General features: G+C 41.4%; 1 protein-coding gene across 1 annotated transcript in view; it reads left to right on the plus strand.

Moving 5' to 3' along the window:
• Window positions 1–16844, plus strand: part of VPS35 (VPS35 retromer complex component) — a 41720-nt gene that overhangs the window by 1395 nt on the left and 23481 nt on the right. The window contains exons 2-8 of the mRNA XM_069739271.1: window positions 4749–4847; window positions 13842–13938; window positions 14291–14414; window positions 15065–15247; window positions 15599–15812; window positions 15891–15974; window positions 16438–16547. Coding sequence (XP_069595372.1) covers window positions 4749–4847; window positions 13842–13938; window positions 14291–14414; window positions 15065–15247; window positions 15599–15812; window positions 15891–15974; window positions 16438–16547 — 911 coding nt within the window. The remainder of the gene's footprint in view (window positions 1–4748; window positions 4848–13841; window positions 13939–14290; window positions 14415–15064; window positions 15248–15598; window positions 15813–15890; window positions 15975–16437; window positions 16548–16844) is intronic.

Consider the following 16844-nt stretch of genomic DNA (forward strand, 5'->3'; position numbering starts at 1 on the left):
TTTTCACCCAATGAAAGTAATGGTAGCTGAAAAAAACACAGGTATCGGGGTTTTCTGTGGTTTTTTCCACCAAAACCATATGACGTAGAATCAGATTTTTTTTTGCACTAAACTTTGTCAGCATGCACAAGGGATAAATGTGGCATGACAGAAACACAGCACAAAAAATGTACCAACACCTGCATTTTTGATGCTGCTTTTCTACCAAGAGAGCAACTTTTCCTGCAGAAAAAAGCAGCTATAATGCCATATGTGTACATAGCCTTAAGAGGGGTTTTCCAGGCTTTTGATATTAACTACTTAGCTTTAGAATAGATGATTAATATTTGTTTTCAGCTCAGACATCAGCTGGATATATACAGAGTACTGAACTGTACTTATCCTGAGTTACATCCTGTATTATACTCCAGAGCTGCACTCATTATTCTGGTGGTGCAGTCACTGTGTACATACATTACATTACTGATCCTGAGTTACCTCCTGTATTATACTCCAGAGCTGCACTCATTATTCTGGTGGTGCAGTCACTGTGTACATACATTACATTACTGATCCTGAGTTACATCCTGTATTATACTCCAGAGCTGCACTCACTATTCTGCTGGTGCAGTCACTGTGTACATACATTACATTACTGATCCTGAGTTACATCCTGTATTATACCCCAGAGCTGCACTCATTATTCTGGTGGTGCAGTCACTGTGTACATACATTACATTACTGATCCTGAGTTACCTCCTGTATTATACTCCAGAGCTGCACTCATTATTCTGGTGGTGCAGTCACTGTGTACATACATTACATTACTTATCCTGAGTTACATCCTGTATTATAACCCAGAGCTGCACTCACTATTCTGCTGGTGCAGTCACTGTGTACATATATTACATTACTGATCCTGAGTTACATCCTGTATTATACTCCAGAGCTGCACTCATTATTCTGGTGGTGCAGTCACTGTGTACATACATTACATTACTGATCCTGAGTTACCTCCTGTATTATACTCCAGAGCTGCACTCATTATTCTGGTGGTGCAGTCACTGTGTACATACATTACATTACTTATCCTGAGTTACATCCTGTATTATAACCCAGAGCTGCACTCACTATTCTGCTGGTGCAGTCACTGTGTACATATATTACATTACTGACCCTGAGTTACATCCTGTATTATACTCCAGAGCTGCACTCATTATTCTGGTGGTGCAGTCACTGTGTACATACATTACATTACTTATCCTGAGTTACATCCTGTATTATACTCCAGAGCTGCACTCACTATTCTGCTGGTGCAGTCACTGTGTACATACATTACTGATCCTGAGTTACCTCCTGTATTATACCCCAGAGCTGCACTCACTATTCTGCTGGTGCAGTCACTGTGTACATACATTACATTACTGATCCTTGGTTACATCCTGTATTATACCCCAGAGCTGCACTCACTATTCTGCTGGTGCAGTCACTGTGTACATACATTACATTACTTATCCTGAGTTACATCCTGTATTATACCCCAGAGCTGCACTCACTATTCTGCTGGGGCAGCCACTGTGTACATACATTACATTACTTATCCTGAGTTACATCCTGTATTATACTCCAGAGCTGCACTCACTATTCTGCTGGTGCAGTCACTGTGTACATACATTACATTACTTATCCTGAGTTACATCCTGTATTATACCCCAGAGCTGCATTCACTATTCTGCTGGGGCAGTCACTGTGTACATACATTACATTACTTATCCTGAGTTACATCCTGTATTATACTCCAGAGCTGCACTCACTATTCTGCTGGTGCAGTCACTGTGTACATAAATTACATTACTTATCCTGAGTTACATCCTGTATTATACTCCAGAGCTGCACTCATTATTCTGCTGGTGCAGTCAATGTGTACATACATTACATTACTGATCCTGAGTTACCTCCTGCATTATACTCCAGAGCTGCACTCACTATTCTGCTGGGGCAGTCACTGTGTACATACATTACATTACTTATCCTGAGTTACATCCTGTATTATACCCCAGAGCTGCATTCACTATTCTGCTGGGGCAGTCACTGTGTACATACATTACATTACTTATCCTGAGTTACATCCTGTATTATACCCCAGAGCTGCACTCACTATTCTGCTGGGGCAGTCACTGTGTACATACATTACATTACTTATCCTGAGTTACATCCTGTATTATACTCCAGAGCTGCACTCACTATTCTGCTGGTGCAGTCACTGTGTACATACATTACATTACTTATCCTGAGTTACATCCTGTATTATACCCCAGAGCTGCATTCACTATTCTGCTGGGGCAGTCACTGTGTACATACATTACATTACTTATCCTGAGTTACATCCTGTATTATACTCCAGAGCTGCACTCACTATTCTGCTGGTGCAGTCACTGTGTACATAAATTACATTACTTATCCTGAGTTACATCCTGTATTATACTCCAGAGCTGCACTCATTATTCTGCTGGTGCAGTCAATGTGTACATACATTACATTACTGATCCTGAGTTACCTCCTGCATTATACTCCAGAGCTGCACTCACTATTCTGCTGGTGCAGTCACTGTGTACATACATTACATTACTTATCCTGAGTTACATCCTGTATTATACTCCAGAGCTGCACTCATTATTCTGCTGGCGCAGTCACTGTGTACATACATTACATTACTGATCCTGAGTTACATCCTGTATTATACCCCAGAGCTGCACTCACTATTCTGCTGGTGCAGTCACTGTGTACATACATTACATTACTGATCCTTGTTTACATCCTGTATTATACCCCAGAGCTGCACTCACTATTCTGCTGGTGCAGTCACTGTGTACATACATTACATTACTGATCCTGAGTTACATCCTGTATTATACCCCAGAGCTGCACTCACTATTCTGCTGGTGCAGTCACTGTGTACATACATTACATTACTGATCCTGAGTTACATCCTGTATTATACTCCAGAGCTGTACTCACTATTCTGCTGGTGCAGTCACTGTGTACATACATTACATTACTGATCCTGAGTTACATCCTGTATTATACCCCAGAGCTGCACTCACTATTCTGCTGGTGCAGTCACTGTGTACATACATTACATTACTGATCCTGAGTTACATCCTGTATTATACCCCAGAGCTGTACTCACTATTCTGCTGGTGCAGTCACTGTGTACATACATTACATTACTGATCCTGAGTTACATCCTGTATTATACTCCAGAGCTGCACTCACTATTCTGCTGGTGCAGTCACTGTGTACATACATTACATTACTGATCCTGAGTTACATCCTGTATTATACCCCAGAGCTGTACTCACTATTCTGCTGGTGCAGTCACTATGTACATACATTACTGATCCTGAGTTACATCCTGTATTATACCCCAGAGCTGTACTCACTATTCTGCTGGTGCAGTCACTGTGTACATACATTACTGATCCTGAGTTATATCCTGTATTATACCCCAGAGCTGCACTCACTATTCTGCTGGTGCAGTCACTGTGCACATACATTACATTACTGATCCTGAGTTACATCCTGTATTATACTCCAGAGCTGCACTCACTATTCTGCTGGTGCAGTCACTGTGTACATACATTACATTACTGATCCTGAGTTACATCCTGTATTATAGACCAGAGCTGCACTCACTATTCTGCTGGTGCAGTCACTGTGTACATACATTACATTACTGATCCTGAGTTACATCCTGTGTTATACCCCAGAGCTGCACTCACTATTCTGCTGGTGCAGTCACTGTGTACATACATTACATTACTGATCCTGAGTTACATCCTGTATTATACCCCAGAGCTGTACTCACTATTCTGCTGGTGCAGTCACTATGTACATACATTACTGATCCTGAGTTACATCCTGTATTATAGACCAGAGCTGCACTCACTATTCTGCTGGTGCAGTCACTGTGTACATACATTACATTACTGATCCTGAGTTACATCCTGTGTTATACCCCAGAGCTGCACTCACTATTCTGCTGGTGCAGTCACTGTGTACATACATTACATTACTGATCCTGAGTTACATCCTGTATTATACTCCAGAGCTGCACTCACTATTCTGCTGGTGCAGTCACTTTGTACATCCGGCCCCTTCCATGTCACCATCTGTCAGTGTTGTGCTGCGCTGTATTATTTTGCTAGTTTTGCGTGTTTCTTGCTTTTTTGGTCCGTTGTGCGGTCTGTACGGTGAGCCCGGTACTATTTTGCGGTCACAGGCTGCACATACTTCTATAATGGATAATGTTGTGTAATTACTGACATATTTGGTTGTTTTCCTACTTGTAGCAGTTGCAGTCTCCTTTATGCGGCGGGGGCGGCATCATGGGGGGCTGTTTTTTGTCCGTCTGCCGGCCTTAGAACTATACACTATATATCCCGTGTTATGGCGCACAGTGCAGGACATTTTACTTGTCGTTGCTCCTGTTTTAGCTCAGATCTGCAGGAATATGTCGCCCTTTGTCTGGGTGAGATTGTTCCCCCTGATCTTCTTACAGGGGCTTTATATTTCTGCAGACTGATTACCTATCTCCAGGATTGGCCCTCCGTGCTCGATTGCTGGGGTCTGATCTTCTCCGATCACAATGAATAAAGCTTGATGTTTCTTCAGTGAGGTCGAGCTGCAGTACCGAGCGCTGCAGCCGGGTGATTGGGGCGCTGTTTAGTTTGGTTTTCCTAATTATTTTTGCTTTTTTGTCTACCCAGCCGACCACACAGCAGTCCCCGCAGGACGAGCAGGAAAAGCTACTGGATGAAGCGGTGCAGGCCGTGAAAGTGCAGTCATTTCAGATGAAGAGATGTCTGGTGAGTGATGAGTGCGGATGAAATGTATGAAGAAGAGGGGTGCACATAAGTTACATCCTGTATTATACTCCAGAGCTGCACTCACTATTCTGCTGGTGCAGTCACTGTGTACATACATTACATTACTGATCCTGAGTTACATCCTGTATTATACCCCAGAGCTGCACTCACTATTCTGCTGGTGCAGTCACTGTGTACATACATTACATTACTGATCCTGAGTTACATCCTGTATTATACCCCAGAGCTGTGCTCACTATTCTGCTGGTGCAGTCACTGTGTACATACATTACATTACTGATCCTGAGTTACTTCCTGTATTATAGACCAGAGCTGCACTCACTATTCTGCTGGTGCAGTCACTGTGTACATACATTACATTACTGATCCTTAGTTACATCCTGTGTTATACCCCAGAGCTGCACTCACTATTCTGCTGGTGCAGTCACTGTGTACATACATTACATTACTGATCCTGAGTTACATCCTGTATTATACCCCAGAGCTGCACTCACTATTCTGCTGGTGCAGTCACTGTGTACATACGTTACATTACTGATCCTGAGTTACATCCTGTATTATACTCCAGAGCTGCACTCACTATTCTGCTGGTGCAGTCACTGTGTACATACATTACATTACTGATCCTGAGTTACATCCTGTATTATACTCCAGAGCTGCACTCACTATTCTGCTGGTGCAGTCACTGTGTACATACATTACATTACTGATCCTGAGTTACATCCTGTATTATACTCCAGAGCTGCACTCACTATTCTGCTGGTGCAGTCACTGTGTACATACATTACTGATCCTGAGTTACATCCTGTATTATACTCCAGAGCTGCACTCACTATTCTGCTGGTGCAGTCACTGTGTACATACATTACATTACTGATCCTGAGTTACATCCTGTATTATACCCCAGAGCTGCACTCACTATTCTGCTGGTGCAGTCACTGTGTACATACATTACATTACTGATCCTGAGTTACATCCTGTATTATACCCCAGAGCTGCACTCTCTATTCTGCTGGTGCAGTCACCGTGTACATACATTACTGATCCTGAGTTACATCCTGTATTATACCCCAGAGCTGCACTCACTATTCTGCTGGTGCAGTCACTGTGTACATACATTACTGATCCTGAGTTACATCCTGTATTATACCCCAGAGCTGCACTCACTATTCTGCTGGTGCAGTCACTGTGTACATTACATTACTGATCCTGAGTTACATCCTGTATTATACCCCAGAGCTGCACTCACTATTCTGCTGGTGCAGTCACTGTGTTCATACATTACATTACTGATCCTGAGTTACATCCTGAATTATACTCCAGAGCTGCACTCACTATTCTGCTGGTGCAGTCACTGTGTACATACATTACATTACTGATCCTGAGTTACATCCTGTATTATACTCCAGAGCTGCACTCACTATCCTGCTGGTGCAGTCACTGTGTACATACATTACATTACTGATCCTGAGTTACATCCTGTATTATACCCCAGAGCTGCACTCACTATTCTGCTGGTGCAGTCACTGTGTACATACATACATTACTGATCCTGAGTTACATCCTGTATTATACTCCAGAGCTGCACTCACTATCCTGCTGATGCAGTCACTGTGTACATACATTACATTACTGATCCTGAGTTACATCCTGAATTATACTCCAGAGCTGCACTCACTATTCTGCTGGTGCAGTCACTGTGTACATACATTACATTACTGATCCTGAGTTACATCCTGTATTATACTCCAGAGCTGCACTCACTATCCTGCTGGTGCAGTCACTGTGTACATACATTACATTACTGATCCTGAGCTACATCCTGTATTATACTCCAGAGCTGCACTCACTATTCTGCTGGTGCAGTCACTGTGTACATACATACATTACTGATCCTGAGTTACATCCTGTATTATACCCCAGAGCTGCACTCACTATTCTGCTGGTGCAGTCACTGTGTACATAAATTACATTACTGATCCTGAGTTACATCCTGTATTATACCCCAGAGCTGCACTCACTATTCTGCTGGTGCAGTCACTGTGTACATACATTACATTACTGATCCTGAGTTACATCCTGTATTATACTCCAGAGCTGCACTCACTATTCTGCTGGTGCAGTCACTGTGTACATAAATTACATTACTGATCCTGAGTTACATCCTGTATTATACCCCAGAGCTGCAGTCACTATTCTGCTGGTGCAGTCACTGTGTACATACATTACATTACTGATCCTGAGTTACATCCTGTATTATACTCCAGAGCTGCACTCACTATCCTGCTGATGCAGTCACTGTGTACATACATTACATTACAGATCCTGAGTTACATCCTGTATTATACTCCAGAGCTGCACTCACTATTCTGCTGGTGCAGTCACTGTGTACATACATTACATTACTGATCCTGAGTTACGTCCTGTATTATACCCCAGAGCTGCAGTCACTATTCTGCTGGTGCAGTCACTGTGTACATACATACATTACTGATCCTGAGTTACATCCTGTATTATACTCCAGAGCTGTACTCACTATTCTGCTGGTGCAGTCACTGTGTACATACATTACATTACAGATCCTGAGTTACATCCTGTATTATACTCCAGAGCTGCACTCACTATTCTGCTGGTGCAGTCACTGTGTACATACATTACATTACAGATCCTGAGTTACATCCTGTATTATACTCCAGAGCTGCACTCACTATTCTGCTGGTGCAGTCACTGTGTACATACATTACTGATCCTGAGTTACATCCTGTATTATACTCCAGAGCTGCACTCACTATTCTGCTGGTGCAGTCACTGTGTACATACATTACATTACTGATCCTGCGTTACATCCTGTATTATACCCCAGAGCTGCACTCACTATTCTGCTGGTGCAGTCACTGTGTACATACATTACATTACTGATCCTGAGTTACATCCTGTATTATACCCCAGAGCTGCACTCTCTATTCTGCTGGTGCAGTCACCGTGTACATACATTACTGATCCTGAGTTACATCCTGTATTATACCCCAGAGCTGCACTCACTATTCTGCTGGTGCAGTCACTGTGTACATACATTACTGATCCTGAGTTACATCCTGTATTATACCCCAGAGCTGCACTCACTATTCTGCTGGTGCAGTCACTGTGTACATTACATTACTGATCCTGAGTTACATCCTGTATTATACCCCAGAGCTGCACTCACTATTCTGCTGGTGCAGTCACTGTGTTCATACATTACATTACTGATCCTGAGTTACATCCTGAATTATACTCCAGAGCTGCACTCACTATTCTGCTGGTGCAGTCACTGTGTACATACATTACATTACTGATCCTGAGTTACATCCTGTATTATACTCCAGAGCTGCACTCACTATCCTGCTGGTGCAGTCACTGTGTACATACATTACATTACTGATCCTGAGTTACATCCTGTATTATACCCCAGAGCTGCACTCACTATTCTGCTGGTGCAGTCACTGTGTACATACATACATTACTGATCCTGAGTTACATCCTGTATTATACTCCAGAGCTGCACTCACTATCCTGCTGATGCAGTCACTGTGTACATACATTACATTACTGATCCTGAGTTACATCCTGAATTATACTCCAGAGCTGCACTCACTATTCTGCTGGTGCAGTCACTGTGTACATACATTACATTACTGATCCTGAGTTACATCCTGTATTATACTCCAGAGCTGCACTCACTATCCTGCTGGTGCAGTCACTGTGTACATACATTACATTACTGATCCTGAGCTACATCCTGTATTATACTCCAGAGCTGCACTCACTATTCTGCTGGTGCAGTCACTGTGTACATACATACATTACTGATCCTGAGTTACATCCTGTATTATACCCCAGAGCTGCACTCACTATTCTGCTGGTGCAGTCACTGTGTACATAAATTACATTACTGATCCTGAGTTACATCCTGTATTATACCCCAGAGCTGCAGTCACTATTCTGCTGGTGCAGTCACTGTGTACATACATTACATTACTGATCCTGAGTTACATCCTGTATTATACTCCAGAGCTGCACTCACTATCCTGCTGATGCAGTCACTGTGTACATACATTACATTACAGATCCTGAGTTACATCCTGTATTATACTCCAGAGCTGCACTCACTATTCTGCTGGTGCAGTCACTGTGTACATACATTACTGATCCTGAGTTACATCCTGTATTATACTCCAGAGCTGCACTCACTATTCTGCTGGTGCAGTCACTGTGTACATACATTACATTACTGATCCTGAGTTACGTCCTGTATTATACCCCAGAGCTGCAGTCACTATTCTGCTGGTGCAGTCACTGTGTACATACATACATTACTGATCCTGAGTTACATCCTGTATTATACTCCAGAGCTGCACTCACTATCCTGCTGATGCAGTCACTGTGTACATACATTACATTACAGATCCTGAGTTACATCCTGTATTATACTCCAGAGCTGCACTCACTATTCTGCTGGTGCAGTCACTGTGTACATACATTACTGATCCTGAGTTACATCCTGTATTATACTCCAGAGCTGCACTCACTATTCTGCTGGTGCAGTCACTGTGTACATACATTACATTACTGATCCTGCGTTACATCCTGTATTATACCCCAGAGCTGCACTCACTATTCTGCTGGTGCAGTCACTGTGTACATACATTACATTACTGATCCTGAGTTACATCCTGTATTATACCCCAGAGCTGCACTCCCTGTAACTTCCATCCTGTCTGCGGTGTTTTTCTAGTGTTAGGGGGCTGATGTGACCCCGCTGAGCTGTCCGAGTATGTCGGCGGCGCTGACATTACTCCCGCTGGCTTTCTGTAACGCTCGGTCCTCAGACTCCGTATGTGTCTCATTACTGTAAATCCACAGGCCGTTGTCTTTTTATTTGCATGTAATCGTCAGCAGTGATGATGCGCTGCTGTACACGACCAGAAGTGCAGAACACTCGGCTCCCTCCATTCACTTTTATGGGGGATTAGTAAACTGCTGCACGATCATTCTTGGCTGGTGTGAAACGGTCTTTGCAGACGCTGTTCCCTTTTCGTTGCCCGCGGTTACATTCCTCTATTGATCTGACGCATTCTGTTACATTAATTATAATTAATGGCCAGCTTTCTCCAGAGTTATTATTGTGCTGTAATAAACTGCTTTGCATATGAATGATTGGAGTCTTGTGGGGGCGCGTAGCGTTTTTAATTATATTTTCGGGATTGTAGGAAAGTTCACCTTCCTTGGCAAATTCACTGGACCTTTTGCAACGTGAAGTAAAACAATGCCGTGCCTGTTTGTTCTAATAGAGTGCAATGAATGAAATCTGAAAACATGCTGAAATTCAGGCCTGTCTTATCAATCCTCATCTGCCTAATTTCTCATGGGACAGCGCCGAAAATTGCTCTCCTAATCAATGTAAATCACTGCGAGCGTGTGGGCTAGCAGGAGGAAATTAACCAGCAAGAGATGCAGCGAACGATCAGCCCCACCTGTCACACCCAGCTCTCCAATACTTCTTGATTATTTCAGTGTTGTATCCACAAGATATTAACTACTATAATACTGCCCCTATGTACAAGAATATAACTACTATAATACTGTCTCTATATACAAGAGTATAACTACTATAATACTGCTCCTATGTACAAGAATATAACTACTATAATACTGCCCCTATGTACAAGAGTATAACTACTATAATACTGCTCCTATGTACAAGAATATAACTACTATAATACTGCTCCTATGTACAAGAATATAACTAATATAATACTGCTCCTATGTACAAGAATATAACTACTGTAATACTGCTCCTATGTACAATAATATAACTACTATAATACTGCCCCCTATGTACAAGAATATAACTACTATAATACTGCCCCCTATGTACAAGAATATAACTACTATAATACTGCTCCTATGTACAAGAATATAACTACTATAATACTGCTCCTATGTACAAGAATATAACTAATATAATACTGCTCCTATGTACAATAATATAACTACTATAATACTGCCCCCTATGTACAATAATAGAACTACTATAATACTGCCCCCTATGTACAAGAATATAACTACTATAATACTGCCCCTATGTACAAGAATATAACTACTATAATACTGTCTCTATATACAAGAGTATAACTACTATAATACTGCTCCTATGTACAAGAATATAACTACTATAATACTGCCCCTATGTACAAGAATATAACTACTATAATACTGTCTCTATATACAAGAGTATAACTACTATAATACTGCTCCTATGTACAAGAATATAACTACTATAATACTGCCCATATGTACAAGAATATAACTACTATAATACTGCCCCTATGTACAAGAATATAACTACCATAATACTGCTGCTATGTACAGGAATATAACTACTATAATACTGCTCCTATGTACAAGAATATAACTACTATAATACTGCTCCTATGTACAAGAATATAACTACTATAATACTGCCCCTATGTACAAGAATATAACTACTATAATACTGCCCCTATGTACAAGAATATAACTACTATAATGCTGCTGCTATGTACAAGGATATAACTACCATAATACTGCTCCTATGTAAAAGAATATAACTACTATAATACTGCCCCCTATGTACAAGAATATAACTACTATAATACTGCACCTATGTACAAGAATATAACTGCTATAATACTGCCCCTATGTACAAGAATATAACTACTATAATACTGACCCTATGTACAAGAATATAACTACTATAATACTGCCCCTATGTACAAGAATATAACTACTATAATACTGCTCCTATGTACAAGAATATAACTACTATAACTGAGGCAAAAAGCAAAGTAGAAAAAACCACCGCACTGCTGCTATATAGTTGGACCCTGTGAATAACAACCCAAAACTCATCAGAGAGCCAAAAACCTGTACGGGGTGCAGCTTCCAAAGTACAACATAGCAGTCCAATGAAAAAAGAGGACCCGTTGAAGTGCTAAGGCACGAAACGGCCGTTGTCCGTTTGTTTCACTTCCCTCCCTGCATTTTTTCTGTACCATGTCCGAATAAAGTTTTGTGAATTATCAATACGGGTAAGTGCACTTCATTTTTCTCTTTTTTCATATAACTACTATAATACTGCCCCTATGTACAAGAATATAACTACTATAATACTGCCCCTATGTACAAGAATATAACTACCATAATACTGCTGCTATGTACAAGAATATAACTACTATAATACTGCCCCTATGTACAAGAATATAACTACCATAATACTGCTGCTATGTACAAGAATATAACTACTATAATACTGCCCCTATGTACAAGAATATAACTACTATAATACTGCCCCTATGTACAAGAATATAACTACCATAATACTGCTGCTATGTACAAGAATATAACTACTATAATACTGCCCCTATGTACAAGAATATAACTACTATAATACTGCTGCTATGTACAAGAATATAACTACCATAATACTGCTCCTATGTAAAAAAATATAACTACTATAATACTGCCCCCTATGTACAAGAATATAACTACTATAATACTGCTGCTATGTACAAGAATATAACTACCATAATACTGCTCCTATGTAAAAGAATATAACTACCATAATACTGCCCCCTATGTACAAGAATATAACTACTATAATACTGCACCTATGTACAAGAATATAACTACTATAATACTGCACCTATGTACAAGAATATAACTGCTATAATACTGACCCTATGTACAAGAATATAACTACTATAATACTGCCCCTATGTACAAGAATATAACTACTATAATACTGTCTCTATATACAAGAATATAACTACTATAATACTGCTCCTATGTACAAGAATATAACTGCTATAATACTGCTCCTATGTACAAGAATATAACTACTATAATACTGCTCCTATGTACAAGAATATAACTACTATAATACTGCCCCTATGTACAAGAATATAACTACTATAATACTGCCCCTATGTACAAGAATATAACTACTATAATACTGCCCCCTATGTACAAGAATATAACTACTATAATACTGCACCTATGTACAAGAATATAACTACTATAATACTGCTCCTATGTACAAGAATATAACTACTATAATACTGCCTCCTATGTACAAGAATATAGCTACTATAATACTGCCCCTATGTACAAGAATATAACTACTATAATACTGCCCTATGTACAAGAATATAACTACTATAATACTGCCCCTATCTACAAGAATATAACTACTATAATACTGCCCCCTATCTACAAGAATATAACTACTATAATACTGCCCCCTATCTACAAGAATATAACTACTATAATACTGCCCCCTATCTACAAGAATATAACTACTATAATACTGCCCCCTATCTACAAGAATATAACTACTATAATACTGCCCCCTATGTACAAGAATATAACTACTATAATACTGCCCCTATGTACAAGAATATAACTACTATAATACTGCTCCTATGTACAAGAATATAACTACTATAATACTGCTCCTATGTACAAGATTATATCTACTATAATACTGCCCCTATGTACAAGAATATAACTACTATAATACTGCCCCTCTGTACAAGAATATAACTACTATAATACTGCTCCTATGTACAAGATTATATCTACTATAATACTGCCCCTATGTACAAGAATATAACTACTATAATACTGCCCCTATGTACAAGAATATAACTACTATAATACTGCCCCTCTGTACAAGAATATAACTACTATAATACTGCTCCCTATATACAAGAATATAACTACTATAATACTGCCCCTATGTACAAGAATATAACTACTATAATACTGCCCCTATGTACAAGAATATAACTACTATAATACTGCCCCTCTGTACAAGAATATAACTACTATAATACTGCTCCCTATATACAAGAATATAACTACTATATAATAAGAATATAATTGTTTTCTCAGGACAAGAACAAGCTGATGGACGCTCTGAAGCACGCATCGAACATGTTGGGAGAACTCCGCACTTCCATGTTGTCACCCAAGAGTTACTATGAGCTCTGTATCCTTTCAGTATATCCCCAGCGTTGATACGTTTGTGTAGATACATAGTTTCCTGTATTATGGGAGCAGTGAGAGCTCTTCCTATTGGGGGCGTCTGTGATGTTGGTGATACTTAGTTCTCGGATTACTTTGTTGGTTCCTGTCGATTCTTAGAATGAAGTTGCAGAGATGAGTGAAGTCGCCATTATGTGTCATCTGCTGTTGACTCCACTTTGCAATTTGCCCTGATCTGGGGGTTGTATGTGATGTCCCAGCTAAGGAAGGACCCCATAAATATTTGTATACCAAACACTTCTGACTACATGGGTTATGCTGTAGATGGAGTGTGACTTTAACGTGACCCACCGCAGACATGGCCATCTCCGACGAGCTCCATTACCTGGAGGTGTATCTGACAGACGAGTTTGCCAAAGGAAGGAAAGTGGCCGATTTGTACGAGCTTGTCCAGTATGCCGGGAACATCATCCCCAGGCTGTGAGTACTTCTGCCGTCACTAGTAAAATGACTTGAGGGTCTGGGTGTTGAGGGGGCTCTGGCTGAACTTTGTCAGACTGCGTTTTTCAATACTGTGTGTTTGTGTAATATAAAATTAGATGTTAGCAGGTTCAAGTCCCCTAAGGGGATTAAAAAAATGCTGTAGAATGTATATAAAAATAAATGACAAATTTTGTTTTGGCCCATTAAAAAAAATTAATAAATGAAAAAAAAAATCATATTTTGTTACACTTTTTTCTGAAAGTCTGATCGATCAAAATGTAAAATGTATGAAACTATATAGTAAACGACGAAAAGAAATCGAATTGGGATAAAAATTTCATATGAACCGCAATTTGGTATCCATAAAAGGCAGCTGGGCGTGCGAAAATCAAGCCCTCGTCCAGCTCAATCGATGGAAAAGCAGGCGCTGCTGATCTCCAAAAAATAGCAACGCAAGCCCAAATTTTTTATTTAAAAAAATATTAATTAAAAAAAAAAATATATATATATATATATTATATATCTATCTCTCTCTCTCGATTAGTGGGTGTCACCACTCACTGACTGCATTGTCGGATATATCACCGGTGTAATGGCGACTCTGCGTAGTCTGGGGTGCTCATCTGCTGCCGTGCTTTCTCTCGCAGGTATCTGCTGATCACCGTTGGTGTCGTCTACGTGAAGTCCTTCTCCCAGTCCAGGAAGGACATCCTAAAGGACATGGTGGAGATGTGCCGCGGGGTCCAGCATCCGCTGCGGGGGCTCTTCCTGCGCAATTACCTCCTGCAGTGCACAAGGAACATCCTGCCGGACGAAGGAGAGCAGACCCAGTAAGGACATTCTGCACTTTTTGGAAAAGTTTTGTAACTTCACAGAAAGTTGTCAAAAGTTTTGATCACTGGGGGTCCGAGGTTCCCACCAATAGCTAAAGCAAAGAGACCTATGCGCTCGAGCAAGCGCCGCTCTTCTCCGTCATTAGAGACTTTATCGAGTCCGTCTGCCCCTCTTTTTAGTCATCCTATTTCCTGGACCCCTTGTGAATGACAGAAGGGGCATTGGTTAGCGGCTGGGGGTAACGATTAAACATTTGGGTCGCGTCCATCCTGCTTATTGGCCGCTGTCGTTTACCGGATTGATAATCCAGATTTTTTCTCTGAGTTTTATGTCCTTGTATCTTGCAGCGAGGAAATTACAGGAGACATAAGCGACTCCATGGACTTCGTGCTGCTGAATTTTGCAGAAATGAACAAGCTGTGGGTGCGCATGCAGCACCAGGGCCACAGCCGGGACAAAGAGAAGAGGGAACGCGAGAGGCAGGAACTTCGGATTCTGGTCGGGACCAATTTAGTCCGACTCAGTCAGCTGGAGGGAGTCAACGTGGAGCGGTACAAGCAGGTGAGCGGCGCGGGCTTTACGTCTGCAGACTGGCGCTTCGGGGAAGCCGTGGTTTATTGCGCCTGATTTCTCCTGCAGATCGTGTTGCCCGGAATACTGGAGCAGGTCGTTAACTGCAGAGATGCACTGGCCCAGGAATACCTCATGGAGTGTATCATACAGGTGAGCCTCCATTGATTTCTTTCTTTTGCTGGGTGTCTGTCCTAGGCGTCTTCCTTCAGGAGCGCACCGCTCCCCTCCTCCCAGCTTCCTGCCTGCTCCATAGTGATTGACAGTTTGGACCGTGGCAGCGCCGCTGATCTGATCTGCACGCTCTCCCACGATCCAAGCTGAGGCACAGCATCGGAGGAGCAAATGGAAGCTATGTCTAGTCAGTTCAGGCAGCAAATGATATAAAACCATTTTTCTGTACAACTAAAGTACAGAAACCCATAGCGAGAGTCATAGTGATATGTCCCTAATAACACCGTGTACGTAGTCTAAAATGAGGTGTCGGGGGACAGCATGACTCCCCTTAAATCCTGGACAGCCCCTCAAAGGTAGGCATTTGTTCTAATCAATTTTCATACTACAAGTAGCTACGAAACCGGATATTTCTGTAATTCGTTGTTCTTTGGTGTTTTAGGTCTTCCCTGATGAATTTCATCTCCAGACACTGAACCCTTTCTTGCGCTCGTGTGCTGAGCTCCACCAAAATGTGAACGTGAAAAACATCATCATTGCTTTGATCGACAGGTAAGTGTCCATCCACCCACCGGCATTGGTGGTACACCGACAGAGGGGCGGGGGGGGGGGGGGAGAGATGGCAGAAAGGTGCATGACTGATCTGTATCTTGTGTTCCCATCTCTTTACACAATCCTCTGTAAGCTAAGCACATCAACAGCACAGACTGCCCTTCCGCTCCCTCTGCCTCCTTTCCCTACCTTCTGCTGCTCCCCTGTCCTCGCTGCCCTTCTGCCTCCCTGCCCTTCCTTCTGCCTCCCTGCCCTTCCTTCTGCCTCCCTGCCCTTCCTTCTGCCTCCCTGCCCTTC

This window comes from Ranitomeya imitator, chromosome 9 (assembly GCF_032444005.1).
Source record: "Ranitomeya imitator isolate aRanImi1 chromosome 9, aRanImi1.pri, whole genome shotgun sequence".
NCBI lineage: Eukaryota > Metazoa > Chordata > Amphibia > Anura > Dendrobatidae > Ranitomeya > Ranitomeya imitator.